The 22589-nt window shown below is 42.7% G+C and overlaps 1 protein-coding gene across 5 annotated transcripts in view; it reads left to right on the forward strand.

Annotated features, from left to right (window-relative positions):
* Positions 1-22589, forward strand: part of FUT10 (fucosyltransferase 10) — a 160124-nt gene that overhangs the window by 10140 nt on the left and 127395 nt on the right. For all 5 annotated transcript variants that reach the window (XM_025993575.2, XM_072763544.1, XM_072763545.1 and 2 more), the window contains exon 3: positions 5698-5992. In XM_025993575.2, the coding sequence (XP_025849360.1) occupies positions 5698-5992 (295 nt within the window). The remainder of the gene's footprint in view (positions 1-5697; positions 5993-22589) is intronic.

Genomic DNA, 22589 nt, shown 5'->3' on the forward strand with positions numbered 1-22589 from the left:
GGCTGCCCTATTTAAAAAAATTTTTTTTTTAAGATTTTATTTATTTATTCATGAGAGACACACAGAGAGACAGAGACATAGACAAGGGGAGAAGCAGGCTCCCTATGGGGAGCCTGATGTAGGACTCGATCCCAGGACCCCGGGATCAGGACCTGAGCCAAAGGCAGATGCTCAACCACTGAGCCACCCAGGTGCCCCCTCTCCCCACCATCTATCTCATTTAGTTGGTGATTCTGAAGTTCATTGACTGATTTCAAATTAAAGTAAAAATGACACAGTGCTAGAAAAAGTATAGGTATGAATTCAGATATAGTTTGGATGCGTTCAAACACCAGCTGTCCATTCTGAATTCCAAAAGACTTTTTTTTTTTTTTTAATTTTTATTTATTTATGATAGTCACAGAGAGAGAGAGAGAGAGGCAGAGACATAGGCAGAGGGAGAAGCAGGTCCATGCACCGGGAGCCTGATGTGGGACTCGATCCCGGGTCTCCAGGATCGCGCCCTGGGCCAAAGGCAGGCGCCAAACCGCTGCGCCACCCAGGGATCCCCCAAAAGACTTTTAAAGATTATTTGTGGATATGGGCAGGTCACATGTGGAGCTGATGGAAACAGAGGTATCCTCTGGGCTTTTTCTTCTTTTATTTCTTTAATTATTAATTTTATTTATTTTTAATTAAATTCAATTAGTTAACATATAGTTTATTATTAGTTTCAGAGGGAGGGGGTCTGTGATTCATTTGTAATACTTCGTGCTCATTCCATCACATGTCCTCCTGAATACCCGTCACCCAGGTACCCATCCCATCCCCTGGGCTTTTACTTCTTGATTAAGATTGAACGAGATAATGCATATAAAAAGACTTTGGCAGACAGTCTGGCGCTGGACTTCTACCACCTTTTGTTACCAGATCAGGATTCTGGTCAGAGGTAATACTTGACTCCTTTCTTGTCTGTCGTGTGGGTGTCCACAACCTGCTTGTACAGGAGCAGCTGGAGTTCTCTACTTTCTGCAGGAAGCTTTGAGAGCTTTGATCTTACCAGACAATTACCTTGGCACTTCCTTCGGTTATGAGGAATGGCTGTGTCTGAGCTAAGAGTGTTTCTGTTGATGTCAGAAGACATTGCCAAGTTTTTGGTATGCATGTCATTTCTAAGCTCCCAGAGTATGAGGGGCAGTATGATCACTGAAGCTAAACCCTCATCTGGATCTTGATTCACTTTGCCACCAGTAGTATGGTTTGGGCTGTTTCCTTGTCCACATGGATGCATTAAATGCTTCAGTGATCAGAGTTTCAGCAGTGTTATATATATATTTTTAACACTGTACATGAGAAACTATAATGCCCATACAGTTAGAACCATTCCTCTTTCTGGTGATTTGTTGCCAAGTAGGTACGGTAAAAGAAGGATCCAATAAAAAAAATCATGCTAGGGCTGCTATAATAAGTGCCACAGATTGAGTGGCTTAAGCAACAGAGGTATATTTTCTCACAGTTCTGGAGGCTAAAGTCCAAGATCAAGGTATCAGCAAGCAGAGTTGTCTCTTCTGAGGCCTCTCTCCTTGGACTTGTGGATGGATGGCTCTTTCCCTGTGTCCTCACCTGGTCTTCTCTCTGTACTTGTGTGTGTCCTAATGTCCTCTTTTGATAAGGGTATCAGTCCTATTGGATTTGGGTTTACTCTGATGACCCCATGTTAACTTAATGACCTCTTTAAAGACCCTATCACCTAGTGTAATTCAGTCTCATTCAGAGGTAGTGGGGGTTAGCACTACAACAAATGAATTTGGAGGGAATACAGTTCAGCCCAAAGCAGATCTGATAGCATAATTCCTAAATAATCTAACCCTGAAAATGTTATGCTGACCTTCAGCTAAGCTGAAGCATGGTTCCCTGGAGGAACTTGTTCATCTGAAACATTATTTTCCACTTGCGTTTGTATGTACTGTTTGCAAATTCTGTGAAAAAAAAATATATATCTTTAGTTTCTTAACTATTTTTTAAAATATATTTTTAATTTTTTTAAAGATTTATTTATTATTCATGATAGATGTAGAGAGAGAAAGAGAGGCACAGGCATAGGAGGAGAGAGAAGCAGGTTCCATGCCGGGAGCCCGACGTGGGACTCGATCCCGGGACTCCAGGATCACGCCCTAGGCCAAAGGCAGGCGCCAAACTGCTGAGCCACCCAGGGATCCCCTAGTTTCTTAATTTTATTTACTTTTTAGTTGCATAATATTTCATGAATACAACATGGAATATTTTAAAGCAAATCCAGGACTTTGTATTATTTACCTGGATTTACTTTAAAATGATGCTCTAACATATGGGATCTTTTGAAAGTTTAGTATATCCAAATCACTGTGATTGCACCCAACAAAATAAACAGTAATTAATCCATACCATCCATATACTAGGCCATGTTAAAATTTTCCCAGTTATCTCAAAGAGGTCTTTTGTTGGTTTGAAGCTGGAATACACAAATCCTGCACACTGCATTAAGCTGGTATGTCTCAAATTTTGTGGGGTTTTTTTGTTCTTTCTAGTATAAAAGTTTCCTCTGTCCCACCACCTTTCATTCCACGTCCTGGGCTCGTTGAAAACACTGGGTCATTTGTCCTTTTGAATTCCCCAGATTTTGGATTGGCTGATTTTATCCTCATAGTTTTGTTGAATATGTTTCTCTCTCTCACCTATTTCCTATCACCTGGTGGTGATATCTGAGGCTAAATTTTTTTTTTTTTTAAAGCTCTTTGGCAGGAAAATATCTCTACCTAAAGCAATCCCTATTAGTTGGAAATGAATTTATACTTCACATAGTAGACCTTGATTGGAAATGTGGAGCAAAATCTGCCTTCGAAGTTTTATCCGTGGTTTTCTCAAAGTCTCTTTTTAAAGTTGTTGGTGTGGGACCCAGGAAATTTAACAAAAATTCCCTACCCCTGGACAAGCAGAGCAGGACTGACTCCATTTTGTGCTGCACCTGCCTTGTGCTGACCTGCTTATTACTTAGGGCACTGCCCCGCCCTAGTCAAAGACCAGGGCACACCCTAACCGTAAATCGGCTCAGTGATAGGCCAGTTCAAATGGATACTTTAGGGTAAAATGTAATTCAATCGGCCACCTGCATGTGGACCGACATGACTGTGCAACTTTCTGCGTATCCCATTGACCACTGGCCCCTATAAAGCTGCTACTCCCCTTAGTCTCGGGGTGCAAGTCCCTGCTCCCCTGTGTCAGGTATACTTGGACCCAAGCTCGAGCTTGTAAATAAATCCTGTGTTTGCATCGGTGTCGGCTCCTCGGTGGTTTCTCGGATTCGCAATCTCGGGCACAACAGTTGGTTGTATATTTGCAGGAGGAGGTGGAGTGAAAAGATCCAGAGTTTTTGACTATAAGTCCACTCCATTCCATCAAGCTGCTGGGGAGTAGCCACATTCTGATGTTATCACAAACATGCTGACGCGGTGCCTGAGAGGCTCAGTGGTTGAGCGTCTGCCTTTGGCTCAGGTCCTGATCCTGGGGTCCTGGGAATGAGTCCCACATCAGGCTCCCTGCAGGGAGCCTGCTTCTCCCTCTGCCTGTATCTCTGCCTCTCTCTTTGTGTCTCTCAGAAATAAATAAATAAAATCTTTAAAAAAAAAAAAAAACATGCTGACAAAGCTGTTGGCAGGGGCTAGACTTAGATTTTAGTGATTGTTTTACTGTCAAAATGCTGACTTTCGTGTCATAGATGATTCATGATTTTTTAAAAGCTAGTATAATTTCTTACTATTTTTGGAGTACTACTTGGCTGTCACCAGTGGTTTTTGATTTTTTTTTTTTTTTTTTTTTTTTGGCCTTGGATCCCTCAGAGAATCTAGTGAACATTATGGACCTTTGCCAGGGAGTTGCAGGCTCTATCAGTGGGCAGTGGCCCTTTTTTTGACACTGGGGCAGCAGGCGCAGAAAGAAGGTATCACCAAGGCTACTGAGAATGGGGCCTGGGGCCACACAGATGTCCTCTGTTGGCTGGGGAAGGAGTTAATACGTTAAAATGTGCCTTCTTTTCACTGCTTTCTTTGGTGCATAGTCTGGCTACTTAACGTTTCAGTTATGTATGGAATGGACCAGTTCCTACTTTTATACTGCTTTCTCTAACATATTTTTATAATGCCATATCAATATCAAACCTTAACGTTTGATGACAAGGCAGCACTGTTGGAGAACAACTGCCCCTCTATTCCTACTCTGCCCCCCTGCCCTCTAGATGCCTGTTACTGATGGCCTGGCTATCCAGTAACCTAGACCATCCCGAATAAATAAACATGGTTTTATTTATTTATTTTTTTAATAAACATGATTTTACATGGAAGGGAGCCCAGTACTCATGGTATACTTCACTTGATGCATAGTGGAAATTATTAGAAACATAAGACCCGTGTTAAGACTCATTTAACTGTAATAAAAAGAAACCAATTGGTAATTTATAACTCATTCTCCTTAGAATGTAATCTTGAGTAATAGCCAGATAATGCCCTGACTCTCATGGGTTTCATTAAAAGATCAAACTAGAGGCACCTGAGTGGCTCAGGGCACCTGCCTCTGGCTCAGGTCATGATCCCGGGGTCCTGGGATCAAGTCCCAAAAGGGGCTCCCCACAAGGAGCCTGCTTCTCCCTCTGCCTATGTCTCTGCCTCTCTCTCTGTGTCTCTCATGAATAAATAAATAAAATATTTTAAAAAGACCAAACTATTTCCAGATACTATATACACCTATGAAACAGAGAAATGTAGCTGGCATGTGTTTAGTAGAATTAGGCATCTTTCCTGGTAGATATTTTGTCCCCACACACCCTAATCTCTGGAACTTGTGGATATGTAAATTTACATGGCAAAAGAAACCTTGCAGATGGCATTAAGATAAAACACTCTGAGATGAAGAAATTATCCAGAATTATCAGTGTGGGGCCGATGTCATCATGTGAATCCTTAAAAGCTAAGAGTCTTCCCTGGCTGTGGTCAGACAGAGATTGGACCACAGAATAAGCATCAAAGAGAGACAACATTGCTGGCTTTGAGGATGCAGAAGGGGCAGGAGCCAAGAATGGTGGATGGCTCTAAGAGATAGGAAAGCAAGAAAATGGGTTCTCCAGAGCTTCCAGAGAAGAATGTAGCCCTGCTGACACCTTGCTTTTAGCCTAGTGAGACCGGGTTAGACTTACCTCCAGAACCATGCAACAATAAATGTGTTTTCTTTCTTTCTTTCTTTCTTTCTTTCTTTCTTTCTTTCTTTCTTTCTTTCTTTCTTTCTTTCTTTCTTTTCTTTCTTTCTTTCTTTCTTTCTTTCTTTCTTTCTTTCTTTCTTTCTTTTTTTCTTTCTTTCTGATTTATTTATCCATTTCAGAGAGACAGCAGGGGGGTGGGGCAGAAGGAGAGAGACTCTCAGGCTGACTCCCCACTGAGCACAGAGCCCAGTGCAGGGCCCCATCCCAAGACACCAACATCACAACCTGAGTGGAAATCAGGAGTCAGATGCTCAACAGAGTGAGCCACGCAGACACCACTATAAATGTGGTATTTTCAATTGCTGATTTTGTGGAAATTTGTTATAAGAAGCAATAGAAAACTAATATGAGGCTCCAACATCAAGATGAATGGGAGACATGCAAGAGGAAATGAAACAGTCCGACTCTGTAATCCTTGTCTTTTCTCTCAGGTCGTGGTTGAACTGGGAAAATTTGAAAGGAAGAAGTTTAAAAATTCTGATTTGCGAGCTGGACATGCAAAAATGGAAGAGGAGCCTGTACATCTCTATCCACTCCCTGAGAGAGAAGCACTGATCTTGAAGCGGAAGAACCAACTGGAAACTGATAGCTATCCCATCATGCTCTGGTGGTCCCCCTTGACTGGGGAAACTGGAAGGTTAGGCCAGTGCGGAGCAGATGCATGTTTCTTCACCATCAACCGGACCTACCTACATCATCCCATGACCAAAGCATTCCTCTTCTATGGTAAGTAGGGCTTTTGTTTTTATCCCTTTGCTTGCTGACATCATCTTCCAAAGCTAACTTATTTTTACCTCCCCAAGAAGAGATGGTGGTGTTCCCTTTGAAAACACTGTGACATGCCCAATTCTCTTTGCATTTGCTCTGTATAAGGCCTGAGCATTTAGCAGATACAATAAATTAATAAGCTTGAACAACATAGAGGTGGTTGGCTGGCTGCTTGGTAATTATGGAAGAGGAGAGATTTCCTCTCGCCTTTTCACAGTTGGATGCTGTGCTTTACTGGATTTAGTATTCAGGGAATTGGATATTGGTTCTGTTGCTGATATCAATTCAGAATGTCACCTGTGATAATAGGAGATTTTGATGACCATGACAGATGAATGTTTAATAATAGGACATTAGCTAAGCACAGTGTTCTTTATTTCATTAGTCAGATTCATCAGCCAATGTTTTGCATTGGCTTTCAAGAGTAAGTTGGTATTCATCACTTCTGAGGCTGATTGTATGTCCTGCTGGGACCGAGGATGACCAAACCCAGCGAGGGGAAGTTAACAAGATGTCACAGTGGCAGGAAATACAGAGCTCCTAGGTGCTGAGTGGTGGGGGCAAGGGGGTACAGATGAGCAGACTCGACCAAATATAGCCAAAGTTGATCAGTTAGGAAGTCAATGAAAGCAAATCTGCTTCAGAGTGGTATGACTGTGTCTCTGTATTTGTGTGTATGTGTTTGTGTATGAGAGAGAGAGAGAAGGAGGGAGAGAGACTTGACACTCTTCCTTTAGAGATTGGGCTGAGATCTCTGCCTGCAACCGCTAAGAGAGTCTGGTTTCCGCTTGTTGGAGGTGAGAAGCAGCCATCACATCACTGCTGTACCCCCTTTCCAAGTGTAGCCATTGATTTTATTTTTTAATTTTTATTTTTTTGTTTATTTATTTACTGAAGTTCAATTTGCCAGCATATAGTATAACACCCAGTGCTCATCCCATCAAGTGCCCTCCTCAGAGGGGGGCACCCCATACCCCTGCCCACCTCCCATTCCACTACTCCTTGTTCTTTTCCCAGAGTTGGGAGTCTCTCATGTTCCATCACCCTCTCTGATATTTCCCACTCATTTTCTCTCCTTTCCCCTATAATCCTTTTCACTATTTTTTATATTCCCCGAATGAATGAAACCATATGATGTTTGTCCTTCTCCGATTGACTTACTTCACTCTGCATAATACCCTCCAGTTCTATCCACGTTGAAGCAAATGGTGGGTTTTCATCATTTCTAATGTAGCCATTGATTTTAATAGTGAGACATTTCTTAGACTATCTGATGCTACTCCAGGGCAAACAGGCTGTGGGGGACATGTCACCTTAGCATATGACATGGCTCACTGTGATGACAAAATGACGTAAACACTGAATACTAATCTATCCAACATGGTACAGCTTTTGGGGAAGGCTATGGGGGTCAGAAATTGAGTGGGGTGGGCAGGGATGTGGAAGGAGAGTTAAATATTTTTCTTCCACAGTAAGAATCCATATATACTGCCTAAAACTGAAAAGTCAAGAAGTAAAATCTAAGCGTATTATTTGGGAATGCTGGAGGTCTATGTGCATGTACAACATGTTAAAAGGTTTTGTTTAAAAGGCCGCCACTGTGATATGACCACTTTGGGTAATGACCTGGCAATATCCAGTAGATGTAAATTCATACCAAATCATCCCACACTGCTAGGAAAGAAGTCTCACACATGCACATGGATTGTTTATAGTAGCGTTGTTTGTCCTAAGTAAGGTTTTTAAAATAACCTAAATGTCCAACACAAGAAAAGCAGTCAAATGAAGTGCAATATACATAAATTCAGTGTGACACTATGCAGCAGTGAAAATGGGTATTCTGGAGCTATGAGCCTCCAACATTGATAGACTTCAGAAACCATATAAGAGGAAAAGCAAGTTAGAGGGATAAGACAGAAAGGTAACATATCATGTCTCCCGGAGATTCTTGACCTGCTCCATTCTAGAGTGGTTCCCTTTTTGCTGGGTACACAGGTGCTGTCCAGGCTCCCCATTGTTCTGGGGACTTCCTGTGCCTTACTCTTGTGTTGGCTTCCTTGTTTCTTTAAAAAAAAAAGATTTATTTATTAGAGAGATAGAGGACACGGGGTGGGGGGTAGAAAGAGAGAATCCCCAGCAGACTCCCCACTGAGTGGGGAGCCTGACACGGGGCTTGATTTCAGGACCCCGAGACCAGGGCCTAAGCGGAAATCAAGAGTCAGACTCTTAACTGACTGAGTCACCTAGAGGCTCCACCTGTTTCTTTTTGTCTCATTTTTCCCTCTCTTGGTTTATAGTTTTGCTTCAGTGTGGTCTGAGAAAGGTCTATGGAAGATAAGTCTTCAGAGACTTTGTACGTATGATAATGTGTTCATCTTACCCTTAACCTTCACTCATGGTTTGGCTCAGCATAGAATTCTAGGTTGGAAACTCTTTTCTTTTTGAATTTGAAAGACGTTTCCCCACTGTCTCCTAGCTTCTAGTGTTATTGCTGGGGACTCCAAAGCTATTTTTATTTCCCCCAATTTGTATTCTGCTCCCGTCTCCCTGCTCTGTAAAAATATAGAATATTCTTTTTCATCAGTTTGGAAATTTGGTGATAGGTGCTTTGGTGTCAGCCTATTTCCTTTTATTGAGGTGGGTACTGAAATATTAGGTTGTTAGGAAGCCTATGAAGCAGTATTTAGCTTAGTGACGTTTCCAGAACTCACAGATCTTCAGGTTCATGTACTTAATTTTATCAGCACACCAAGACTCGATTCTTCTCTCAGGGATGGACTTACCTCTAACCAAATTCCCAGAAGACTGATGCGTTCAACTGGAATTCTTCTGGTTTGAGTTTCATATCTCTGGGTTTGTTACTCTCCAGCTCCTGAAACCATCGGTGACTCTCATTAAGAGCTAAATATGTGCCATTTTTATTACCCTGGCACTTAGGACTCTCTGATCTGAACCCAACCTGTCTTCTAAACTTAACCACTGTGATTCTATCAACAAAATCTTATGTTCAAAAATCAAACCGCAATAGTCACCATTTTAGGCAGAAGCCACAAATGCACTAATAAGTGCCACTGTTTATTCAGTTTCTGAGTCCTACATTGTCCTTTTTATATTTGTCCTGTCAAATAATCTACAGAATACCTACCATGTGTTTGGCAACATGCATGAATAATGTGTCTAATATCAGACAGATTATTATCTTAAGACAAAGACATTACCTTACCGTAATGCAAGTCTAAATGGCATCTATACCATGAGAAATGCCAGTAAATCTTGTGGGATTTCAAAGAAGGGAGAGAGAACATATGATTGGAGGAGTCAGGAAAGGCTTTGTAAGACCTCCTTCATAAAACAGGAGAAATCTGAAATGTTGAGAGATAATGGAATTGGACTGTGCTTAGATTGGAAGACATTTCAGGATGAGGGACAGCATGAATGTGGGCAAAGAAGTAGAAAGTTATGGGTGATATCTGAGGTATGGCAAAGCTATAGCATAGTTCTGGGTAAGAGAGAGATGGAGATCGAATGATATATTGGGACCAGAACATGGAGAACCTTGACTGTTGGCTTAAGATTTTGTATCGAGTTGGAGAATGGCATCAGGAAGCCCCCAAGGGTTGAATGGTCTTTTATTTTTTTAAAGATTTTTATTTATTTATTCATGAGAGACACACAGAGAGGGAGCGAAGCAGAGACACAGGCAGAGAGAGAAGCAGGCTCCATGCAAGGAGTCCGACATGGGATTTGATCCTGGGACTCCAGGATCACGCCCCGGGCCACAGGCAGGCGCTAAACCACTGAGCCACCCAGGGATCCCTTGAATGGCCTTTTAAACATCAACTCAGATATAACAGCTGTGAGCCATTCTGGATTCCCTTCCATCAGATGCAGCCTCCACTGTGTGCCAGGCACAATGCCAGTCATGAGGAATAAAGAAGATAAATATGATAACTTTGGCATTTTTTAAAATATTTTGTTTATTTATTCATGAGAGACACAGAGAGAGGCAGAGACATAGGCAACGGGAGAAGCAGACCCCAAGGAGCAGAGAAGCCTGATGCGAGGCTCGATCCCATGACCCTGAGATCATGACCTGAGCTGAAGACAGATGCTTAACCGACTGAACCACCCAGATGCCCCTTGGTTTTGCTCTGTATTATCTTCTCTTCCTTCATGGAGTGTAAAGTTCTTGATGCTAGGGGAGCATCAGTCCATTTTTATACATCCACCCCTTATATCTAGCACCTTCTATGTGACAGGTGCTCAGGAAGTATTCATAAAGACCTCAAGTTAGAAAGGATGTGGGAGTCTAACCTTCTCTTCATCAAGGTTGACAAGACTGAAACTCTGGAAAGTGAGAGACACAAAGGAAACAAGCAAACTCAAAAGAAGACAGCACCCCTTTCTGTCTGAGGGCTCCAAGTTCTAATTAAGTAGGTCAGTTCCAACTAACTGCACATGGGATTCTGCTGTGGCAGGATTGGAAAAAAAAAAAAAAGGCAGGGAAAATGATTCAGGTGTCGAAAGCTGACCTAATTCAGTGAAATGGAAACTCGGAGGATTATATAACCTTGAAGCTATTGTAAACCAGAGTATTTTTGAGTTTGCTTATTTCCTTTGTAGCCTACTTTCTCGTTTTCTTCCTAGATATGAGTCATTTGCTTAATACGAACACAGTGAAGACTGTGTCTGGTTTGAGCCATTTGAGAAATGCGAGGCTTCAGCTTCATTAACAGTTCTCTGAAACGAAAATATAGCAGGCACAAGCGAATAAAGTAGTTTTTTTTTAAGCCAAAAGTCCATGGGTCAGGACACCTGGGTGGCTCCGTGATTGAGCATCTACCTTCGGCTCAGGGCATGATCCCGGGGTCCTGGGATCCTGGGGATCCTGGTCTCTGCCCCTCTCTCTCTGTGTCTCTCATGAATAAATCAATAAAATCTTTTTTAAAAGTCCATGGGTCACAGAAGTTTTAGACACTGTCACTGTTGTGATTTCATACAAAACTCTGTGTTTTTAGACCGTTGTCCAGAAAGATGTCTCTCCTGGAGGAGGGGTTGGAGTCACCCTTGACGAAAATGGGCTTAGGCAAAGCAGGCAACTATTTATGTTTTAGGTGAGCTTTTAAATAGAAGTTTTAGTAAACATAGGCACATGTGGAGAGAAAGGAAATAAGGAGGCTCCTGAAATATTTCACCTCCTGAGGAATATGGGGATGAGCACACCTTGCTGAAGTCTGGAGGTTCTAAAGAGGAAGGACATCATGTTGGCCCTCCTCAAGATGCCTGCAGTCCACCCTCTGGGGTTGAGTGTGGACTGTGTGCCGGGGGCTCTAGTACCTCCACCCTAGGTACAGGCCCCTTGCTCTCCCTATTACTTTCTTGATTGCGATCTCATTGCCTTCTCACAACAGCCTCGTAGGTGGGAATTCTATCTATTTTTGATGAAGAGGGAAGTAAAGCATGGAGTGAAGAGGCTTGTCTTCGGTTACCTGTGTGGGTGGTGAGGAATCAAAACTTTCTCCTAACAGAAAAGCATGAGATAATATAGTCCACATTCTCTCTCCAACCTCGGAGAAGACTTAGAGTAAAGGAATCATCAGAAATGGGTTGCATCATTTCGGAAGACTTCTTTAAGATCCAGTGTTACAAGGTAGGTCTTTAGCCGAGTTGGATGTGGAGAGCCCCAGACGGGGAAGTATCATGAGCAAGGCAATGGAAATCAGCATTCTAGCTCACTCTGTGCCCAGCACATTAACGAACAAGGTGTTCTGGTATCGAAAAGGCCTCCTGGGGCCCCGGGTGGCTCAGTGGTTGAGTATCTGCCTTTGGCTCAGGTCGTGATCCTGGGGTCCTGGGATCAAGTCCTGGGAGCCTGCTTCTCCCTCTGTGTATGTCTCTGCCTCTCTGTGTCTCTCATGAGTAAATAAATAATTTTTTTTAGAAAATAAAAAAAAAAGAAAAAGTAAAGGCCTCCTGAGTGAGAAATGGAGATGGCTTCTATTATAAGCCATCTACAGCTTACTAGGTCTCAGAGTGTTGTAATGAAATACATTTAGGATGAATGCTAGCAAACATAGTAGATGCTTTCTTTGTTTCAAAGGGCACTTTTGGATTTCTCGGTATCTCAGTGTGATGACCCCTAATTAAAAAGAGAGGGATGTAGGAGTGGCAGCCCAGCTCGGTGGGTAGGGCCTTTGAATTGGTCCTCTGGTGCAATCCTTGTTCCTTGATGTCTACTCATTTTTTTCAGTTCACCAAGTGTTAATCAGGCTATAATGAAGAGCGATCTAAAGAGGATACTCATGCTTATACCGAAAAGCCGGTTTATTATTGTATATCTTCACAGTCATAGGAGTATTGCTGTTCATTTTTCAGGGTTTCTCCACCCAGTGATCAAGTTAGCCAGAAAATGATGAGAATCCTAAGGTTGCTTGGTGAGCTTAGAATTACAGGAAACATTTGAATGGTCTTGAGGGACAAGGGAGATAGCCTGATTGGCTTCCTCGGTCCCTAACAGAGTGTAGTAATGATTATTGCCATTTTCAGTGCCCACTCTGCCAGGCACCAGATACTCTCTGTGTGTTCTCTTATTTAAAATCACTACACTGTGCAGTAGCCTAGGCATTATTACCATTTTAGACACGAGGAAACAGGCTCAGAGAATGTGACATGCCTAAGATCACACAGATGGAAAGTGCCTAGTCGTGTACCCAAACCTGAATATTTGATTGTGCAACTCCTACTCTGTTTATTAATCTTTCGCTACACCGTCTACACCAGAGGCTGTGAGTGTGCATGCCTGATCCAGCATCTTTCTCCTCTGGGAATGCTAGATCATCAGTGAACTCTGTTACCAGTCACCTCTTCATCTCCCAGGTTTCATGCAAAAGTTTACTCTTTTGTTTATTCATTCCCTGTGAGACATTTTGTTCGTTCATTCATTCATTCATTGATTCATGGCCTTCATGATGACCAAGCATGAGCTCTGGAATGAGAGCAACACACCTGTTTTTCTCACTGTCCTTTAAAACGGTACTTAGGGGGTTAATTTTTTCTTTCTTTTTTTTAAATATTTTATTTATTTATTAATGAAAGACACACACACACAGAGAGAGAGAGAGAGAGAGAGAGAGAGAGAGAGAGGCAGAGGGAGAAGCAGGCTCCATGCAGGGAGCCCGACGCAGGAATCGATCCTGGAACTCCAGGATCACGCCCTAGGCCAAAGGCAGGTGCTAAACCGCTGAGCCACCCAGGGATCCCAATTTTTTCTTTCTTTTAAAAAATACTTTATTTAAATTCAGTTTGCCAACATACAGTATAGCACCCAGTGCTCACCCCATCAAGTGCCCTCCTCAGTGCCTGTCACCCGGTTACCTCATCCCTCACCCACCTCCCCTTCTGCAACCCTCTGTTTGTTTCCCAGAGTTAGGAGTCTCTCATGGTTTGTCTCCCTCTCTAATTTTTCAGGGAGTTAATTTTCACCATCCCCTAACTGGGAACTCTGACAGATTCTCCAGCCTTTGTGCTCCCTCATAGGACATGGACAGTTTTAGGTTACAAGTGCAGTTTCAAACTTAAGTCAGTGGCATGTTCAGTCCTGGGTAAACTATCTGAACTCTGAATTCGCCTAGTGTGACATGTGTTGTGTTCTCTAGCTTGGAACTCTTTTCATGCCTTGAGCCCACTGCCCTGAGAAAGGCTCTTGTGTTCTTTCTGCTCTTTATTTGCTCCATCACTGGCTGCTTTTTGGAACCTGGTGGAGTTGCAGTGAGGAGAGGAGAGAATTAGGGAGATAGGACATTTCTTACTTGGCTGTGTGTGGCTTCATATCTTCTGAACCAGGCAGATGGTTAGAGCTGGTGTCCTTGAGTGAGTCGGGTGGGAGATAAAGAACACTTTTTCTATTCTGGGGCATTTTCATGGCATTTGGAGTGTGCCTGTTGGACTTTTACAGTTTCCCTTCTCAGGAAGCTGAGTCTCTACTCTGCGTAGTCAGCTTCCCAGATCCTGGCAGAATAACTCCAGCTTCTTTTTGCTGAGGCCTCTTTGTTCCTTGTAGGGCTCCAGGAGGAGGATCCGAGGCTCCCTGCCTGCTTCCCATGTGTGTCAAGGAAAGTGCTTACCAGCCTCTTGACTTGACTAGCTTTGGGTTCATGGGCAGGTCACATCCTCTCATCCTCTAGATTTTCCTAGTGAGATGGGTTGGGGGAGCCCAATCATAGCCCACAGTCCTCCCGTGCCTCCGCAGGCATGAAGTCTTCTGTCTCTGTCTCTCAGGTACAAAATCATATTGCATATTTCAGAGTTCTCCAGATAGCCCTGGAGAAGCAGGGGGTTCAGAGCATGGCACAAGTGCTCACCATGGGGACGCTTCAATAATGTCCCCGCAGGCACTTCTCTCTCATCCCTTTCTGTATTCTTGACCTTGTCATGAAATCCAAAAATCATAAAACGAGTTCTCCTTCATTCCAGGCATAAATTCAGCGAGTGAGGGCAAGTATGGGTTCTGTCTCATAATGACTTTGAATCTTGGTATGTGTCCTGTCGGTTCTATCCCAACAGTAAGCTGTACAGGGTTTCTGCAGAGTGGCACCATTTGCCAGGCCCCTTGCCATGCGCTGGAGAAGCATGGAAAACAAACAAGTTTGGTCTCACATGATTCTATCACAGTTGATGGGCTGACAGCCTCGATAGATTTCCTCACATGGCTATCCCCACTTCATGAGACACATCAATGAACCATGCTCCGGGGTAGAGAGTTCTGCTGATCTCATCCACCACCTGTTCGTTCTTACTAATTTTTGTCTCTGGTGGTTAATCTTCTCTTGGGCCTTGTGCATTGAATTGGTGGGTAATTGTTTTTATTTTTATTTTTTTGGAAGATTTTATTTATTTATTCATTAGAGACACACAGAGGGAGAGAGGCAGAGACATAGGCAGAGGGAGAAGCAGATTCCATGCAGGGAGCCCGATTGGGACTCGATCCTGGGACTCCAGGATTACACCCTGAGCCAAAGGCAGATGCAGACGCTCAACCGCTGAGCCACCCAGGCATCCCAGTAATTGTTTTTAATAGCATCCCAGATTAAGACTTATGTAGGAGATGGGAAAGAAATTGAACTTAGTTGGACTTAATTGTGTGGGCAGTAATGAGGTTGAACATGAAAAGAAGCTCATAATAACTAGGTGATTGTATGTTATATACAATATATGTACATATGTATATGTGTTTATATCTGTCTGTCTACATATATATATCTTTGCTGTAATAAAACTTCTCATTTTTTTAAAGATTTTATTTATTTTGAGAAAGAGAGTGCACATGTGAGCAGAGGGAGAGGCAGAAAGAGAGGGGGAGAGAGAGAATCTCAAGCAGACTCCCTGCTGATCATAGAGTTTGTCATAGGGCTCGATCTCATTACCCTGAGTTCATGACCTAAGGTGAAACCAAGAGTTGGGAGCTCACCCTACTGAACCCCCCCCAGGCACCCCAAACCTCTTATTTTAAATAGACATTTCATTTTTAGTTACATAATTATTTGTGTGGTACTTTACAGAGGGCAGAGGCAGTGGCACGGCTCTGCTCAGACCCCCTGCAACATCTCATCTGGTTAGAGTTCCAGGTCCTTACTGTGGCCTCTGAGACTACAGGCTCTGCCCTACTCGTTTCTTCAGGCTCCCCGTGCTCTCTCCTCTCTACCCCAAGCTGCTCACAGCACCTCCCCACATGCAGGAAGCCTTGCCAGCCTCAGAACCTGTCACTTGTTCTCTCTCTCTCTGCGCTTCCCTGGCTTGTTCCTCCCCATGTCGGGTGTCTGTGAGTGATGCTTTTCCCCAAAGAGGCCTCTATCCTCACCTCCTCCTGAAGCAGAGCTCCCCTCCCACGCCAGTCTCCGGTGCTATAAGCCCTGGTCCAGCTTTATTTTCTCTTCATAGCACTGGTTACCCCCAAATTTTGCTTACTCATCTGGAGCCAGTTATCAGTTGTCTCCCCCCGCTGGAATCTAAATTCAGGAAGACCAGGACTTTTGCTTTGTTCCCTGCTGTCATCCCACAACCTAGAACAGTGCCTGGCCCCTAGCAGGCTTTAGGGAACATTGTTGAGCAAATAAGTGAAACTGGCCTGATCTCCTCATGTAGAGATGGGGAAGAAATGAGAATGCTAGTTTTTTGTTTTTGTTTTTTTAAGATTTATCCATTTATTTTAAAGAGAGAGAGAGAGAGAGAGCCTGTGCACATGCACACACAGGAAGGAGGAAATGGGGAGAGGGAGAGAATCCTCAAGCAGACTCCCCACCGAGGGCAGAACCAGACCTGAGCAGAATCCAAGAGTCCTGCTCAACCACTTGAGCCACTCAGGTGCCCCAGAGAACTTTGGGATTTTCATCTTCATTGGGTCTTGAGATGTTCTATAACTTATCCATGTGCCTGACGTATTTTTTTTTGAATATGGTCTTTAGATCCAATGATTAACAGGCTGTTTTATTTAAATAATATTTTATCAAAATTTTTTGTGTGCGCAGTTGAATTAGATTTTCTGCTACAAAGCGTGAGGGGTTTTTTTTAGAGTCTAGAAGCAATCACTTTCAGCTCTTTTTGCTATTTTTTTAAACAACCTGTTACTTCCTAATTTTGTAATCGGGGATGGGGAAGTGGGGAAGAACATTCACCCTGGCTCCCTGCAGACCTGGACACACAGCATGGATGCCACACGCCTGGCACTGTGCTGCAGAAAGCGTGGTCACTGGGGGGACAGTTGTGCTGTAGCTTTTATTGCATCAGTTGGGTATGATTGATTCTTACTTTAACTAGATAAGATCTGGCAGCCAGTGTTAATAACAGGGGAATAGCTGTCATAAGAACAGAGGCAGCCAGTTTTACTAATGCCCAGTGTTCAGGTGTTGAGGTCGTTGGTTGGAAAGTAAGAGACAAAATCTCAGCTAATACTTGGGCTCTTTCAGTGGGAGTTGTGGTAGGTTTGGGGTTTTTTTGTTTTGTTTTGTTTTGTTTTTCCTGATAGTTCATGTAATATAATGTGTGGGTCATTCTTTCACCTCATGTCGGATTCGTTTGCATCTCTAGAAAGTTGTCTTCGTGTAGTGCTGGAATGGTGGAGAACCAAACAAACCCAAATTCTCTGCCACTGAGATTTCTAAAACTTGAGAGTTTATGACCTTACTTATTTTGCTGTAAATGGATAGTTTCGAATCCCAGCTCACCCTAGCGTCATGAGTGAACAAACAAACAGAACCCTCTCTCCCTGGGGTTCATGTTAACATATTCAGAATCTCTTGTGCTGAAGACTTGTAATCTGCCAGGTATGTTGTCAGTTTGTCCACATGGGAGATTGGCTTAAGAAGCATTTTGCAGGGCTTTAGGAAGGTGTGGGAAGAGTCGGCCAGAGAGTTGGACACAAAAGAAAACACATTTTCAAGAAAGAAAATGTAACGATAACACACTGGTTTGGCCTAGCAGTAAATAACATTTATACCTGTAATAATGAAAGCACTGGATATATACTTAATCAAAAATGGATGAGATGAGTGAGGGGATGGGTTAAGTAGGTGATGAGGATGAAGGAGTGCACTTGTGATGAGCACCCGGTGATGGATAGAAATGTTGAATCACTGTATTGTACACCTGAAACTAGCATTACACTACATGTTAACTGACTGGAATTTGAATAAAAACTTTTAAAAAAATGGCTGAGGAGGGAAGACAAATATGTGGGGGAAGGTGGTCTAGGCGAGTTCAATCTACATTTTCCATAGTGGGAAGATAATATTATCTAAAACTGAAAAACCAAGAAATAGCATATTAGGCATGTTACTTAGATGTTTTTGAAGTGTGAATACAGAACAAACACCTGAAGGTATTGGAGTGGTGACTTCTGGCATGTGGAAAGGGGGTATGGGTGTGGGGCAGGACACTGCTCTCTGGTATTAATGGCCCAATAAAAGGCCAATTTCACTTTTAAAGCTATATGCAGATATTAATTTGGTATAAATAAAAATTTAATTAACAAAGATATTTTGTCTTAGGAGATATACTTAAGTACAAGGACAGTAAGAACAGTTATTATAAATTACCCAATTCTTAGACTTTCTCGCTTTATCAGGATACCTTTGGGAAGAGTGTTAATTATGTAAAGACATTAATATATCTAGCTAAGGTATTCACTTCCTTCCATGAAAAATTGCATATTAATATCACTTGATGTTCAGTCTCTCCACATAAAAAGATAAATCAACTGAATTATGCTAGATTTAGTTTGGTGTAAGGACAAAGGCTTTAGTGAGCCTCATAATGTTTTAGTTTTAAGGATTGTCAGGCAGGACTGGAATTCTCTTGGCCTTTTTTCTGACCCAGCCTCCTTCTTTTTTATTTAACCCTCTCTGTTCTTTTGATAGCATGTAGTTATATAAAGATTAAAGGAAGAGCAAAATAGCTGAAAATCTGAAAGCATTTCTCAGGTTAACCTCATGAATCTCGAATGAAGCACAGAAGTAACCAGTGCCAGAAATCCAGCACTTTCCCTCTGGCTGGCATGAAGAGGCAGTGGATGGATTTCATTACTGCAGCTTCAGCAATTTGGGCCAATGGATGGGTTGGCACAGATCCAGTTCTGGGCAGATTCTCTGACACCCAGAAACCCTCTGAGACAAGCTGGCAGCTCCCGTCTTCAGATCAGACAACCGCAGTGCTCATAGGCACCCAAAATAAAACTGTGCAGCTTTCATTGATGTGTTTTTGCTCTTAAAATTAAAGAACAAGGGGCTCTTGTTTGGCTCAGTTGGTTTAGCTTCTGCCTCCGCTCAGGTCCTGGTCTTTGGGTCCTGGGATCGAGCCCTGTGTCAGGATCCCTCCTCAGTGGGGAGTCTGCTTCTCTTTCTCTCTCTCTCTCCCCCTTTCTCTCTCTCTCCCTCTGCCCCTCCTCCCTACTTGTTCTCTCTCTCAAATAAATAATAAAAAAATTGAAAAACAAAACAAAACACTTAAATGGAAGAGAGTACAACAGACCCTTTGTTTTCACCGATTTTGCATTCACATTTTGGTCCATCCCATCTAGATAGTTCTAGGGTGCAGATTGAGTGGTCTGGCCCTTGAGAGATGCTAGGGTGTTGGGAGCATCACATACCTGGATAAGAACAACCAGCATCCATCTCTCAACTGGCTTTATGTCATATACTTGTTGCATATGCTGGAGATCTCTTGAAATATTAAAAACTTTTGTATTAGTGAAAAAGTGACCTCTCTGAAGGAAGTAAGTATTGATAATGAAAGTGAAGACAAAGCAAAGTTTTTTTTTTTAAGATTGTATTTATTCATGAGAGACACAGAAAGAGGCAGAGACATAGGGAGAGAGAGAAGCAGGCTCCCTGCGGGAAGCCAGGTGCAGGACTCGATCCCAGGACCCCGGGATCATGACCTGGGCCAAAGGCAGCTGCTCAACTACTGAGCCACCCAGGTGCCCCTAAAATGAAGTGTTTTTTTTTTTTTGTTTTTGTTTTTTTTTTTTTAAATTTTTATTTATTTATGATAGTCACAGAGAGATAGAGAGAGAGGCAGAGACACAGGCAGAGGGAGAAGCAGGCTCCATGCAGCAGGAGCCCGATGTGGGATTCGATCCCGGGTCTCCAGGATCGCGCCCTGGGCCAAAGGCAGGCGCCAAACCGCTGCGCCACCCAGGGATCCCTAAAATGAAGTGTTTTAAGAAGTAATGGTTATCCAGCAGAAGATAGCCGTCTAAGGAGATCAAAGAGTAAAACATTGGACTAATTTATAGTTTGGATCTGTGGAAATAATTCACGTAATTCCATGTTTTGAGGACATTGTATGCTACTGTATTTGTGGTTTGGGGGAACTTGAGAATGTCTCGGGATGTATGCCCCGCTGGTGTCAGGGTCTCCTCCTCATTCATTTATACAACTGACTTCTAAGAAACGTTTATTATACTTGTAGCCCTGTGCTGGGTGCCAGGGTTATAGCGTTAAACACAGCAGGCTCTGCCCCGTGGAGCTTATGAAATATGTAAATAGGATGCTACCAACTATGGATGAGCATTTTGGCTTTATTTTTTTATTTTAAAGATTTTATTTATTTATGAGAGACAGAGAGAGAGAGAGAGAGAGAGGCAGAGACACAGGCAAAAGGAGAAGGAAGCTCCATGCAGGGAGCCTGACGTGGGACTTGATCCCAGGTTTCCAGAATCACGCCCTGGGCTGAAGGCAGTGCTAAACCGCTGAGCCATCTGGGCTGCCCGCATCTTGGCTTTAGACAGAATAACTGGGGAGGCCTCTATGAGGACGTAACATTTGAGCCTAAGACTTGAAAACTGAGAGGAGACAAACCTATGTACGAATTGGAGGGAATTCATTTCAGGTCGAGGGAGCAGCTGGTGCGTAGGAAATGTGGGAAGGAGTTTGATGGAGAGGAGGGTCAGAAGGAAGGTTGGTGTGGCAGGAACACCAGGGATGCAAAATAAGAGTGTAGGAGATGAGATTTGAGTGGCAGATAGAGGCCTGGTGATAAAGGACTCCATAAGACCGTCTGAGCACAATGGGAAAATATCATAAGATTTCAAGCAGATTTGCTATGATATGACTTTTGTTCTGTTCTGTTCTGATTTTTGTTTTAAAAAGATCCCTGATGGCTTCTCCATGGAGAATGGATTGGAACATGAAGGTGGAAAGGAGACACAGTTTCCATTAAAGAAGTGGACATGATGGTGCTTTGGATTGGGATGGGAGGTAGTGGAGAAAAAAATGGGTGGCTTTGAGATGTGATCTGAAGATAGAATGGATGACTTGATGTCTCAGTGGTAGCTACTTTCCTACATGCAGGTGTCCAAAGAGAAAAACTAACTGTGCTTATTCATTTAACTCCTTGGCCTTTCAGACGCTTAGTTCAACCTCACGTTATCAATTTACCACAACCGTGATGCATAAACAACATAAATACAGCTATTCATTCCCTTCCTGATGGGTTAAAACAATATGTCATAAATTATTGATCACTAAATATTTTGCTTCCACAGGCACATAAATATTTAATCCTCAAGGTTATTGACATGTGCATATTTTACTTTCCTGAGTACAAACATCTAAATTTGATACCCAGATCCTTGGTAACTATATTTTTGTACGTGAGGAGCCATGTGCAACCGGTAATCCTCTAATTTCACTGCCAAAAAGCATTAGCATTTGTTTACTGATAAAGCCTCTCCTGTTTAGTCAGAAAAACCAACAGATAAACATCCGTTTTATATGGGTCATCCCCCACTCTACCCACCCCTGACACCCCGGCCCCCACTCCTCCATCAGTCTTTTGAATCATCTGGAAAAGTTAAAAGGAAAATACAGCATTTTGTTTCTCATTCTAGACCAAATCAACATCTCTGGAAATGAGGACCAGGAATCTGTGTTCTTTATCAAACTTCCCAAGAAGTAGTGATGTAGCTAGTGTTGGGGAGGTGGGGGGTATCGGGCACAGCTCTGAGAAGTTCTCTGTGGTGGCTTCCGCCACTAATGTTTTATGACTTAATATAAAATCTCTAAGTTCTATCATGAGAATTTATAGATGCATCCTTGGTTTTATATCTTGTTGTTGCTTATGTATGCCTATGATTTATTTTATGCTTGGTCTTTGGTAACAGAATATCCAATTATAACATTATGCCTTTGGGAAAATAAAATCCTCTTTTAAGACATCTGCCTTGTGACAGTTTCCAAGAATGTCTCATGTTGAAATTGGAAAACTGTTCATAATTGGACATGTGAATTTTGATGATTCTTTCACAGGAATTATGCAATTAGGGTATTCTTTTTGCCACATGGGCACAATTTGGTCTTTCAGGAGCACTTAGTTGTTCGACTAATATAGCATCTGGTGATGTCTGAAAGTGTCAGAACCAGGGGCTTCTGCTTAGAGTAAGAGTCTTATTACTAAGCTGATGCTGAGCAAATGCTTGGATCCAGGAGTGATGAGACAAATTCTTTTTCTACTGTTTTTACCCAGCAGCACTCAGACCCAGAATGCACCTTCTCTGGGGGAGACTTGCACATGTTGTCTTAAAACTGTACAAATATGGAAACCAAGAGGGCTTCAGGGTTACTTAACAAAGCTGTCTGCTGCAGTGCACCTGTGCCCAGATGCCTTTCAAACGGTCCCATTAGATTCCTCTCTAGTCAGTGACTGTAAAGCTCCTGGCTTTTCAGTTCTTGATATATGATTGGCTAGGGTGGCTCATATTCTCTTTATTCTCGAGGCAACTAAACTCTGGTTTTTATTATCATACATGACATTACGTGGTCTGTAAGCTTGCTAGCTCAGTTGTCCCACAGTTTGAAGGCAAATGCTCACACTCTCATTTCCAAAATGGCCTATTTTCAACCTCTAGATACAGTTTTCCAAATATTCTCTGGTTTGGGTCACCAGTATTTGGAGAGCAATTGAAAGCATAGAGATGAGGGGCATCTGGGTGGCTTAGTGGTTGAGTGTCTGCCTTTGGCTCAGGTTGTGATCCCAGGATCCTGGGATTGAGCTCCATAGGGAG

Source organism: Vulpes vulpes, chromosome 7, assembly GCF_048418805.1.
Source record: "Vulpes vulpes isolate BD-2025 chromosome 7, VulVul3, whole genome shotgun sequence".
Lineage (NCBI taxonomy): Eukaryota > Metazoa > Chordata > Mammalia > Carnivora > Canidae > Vulpes > Vulpes vulpes.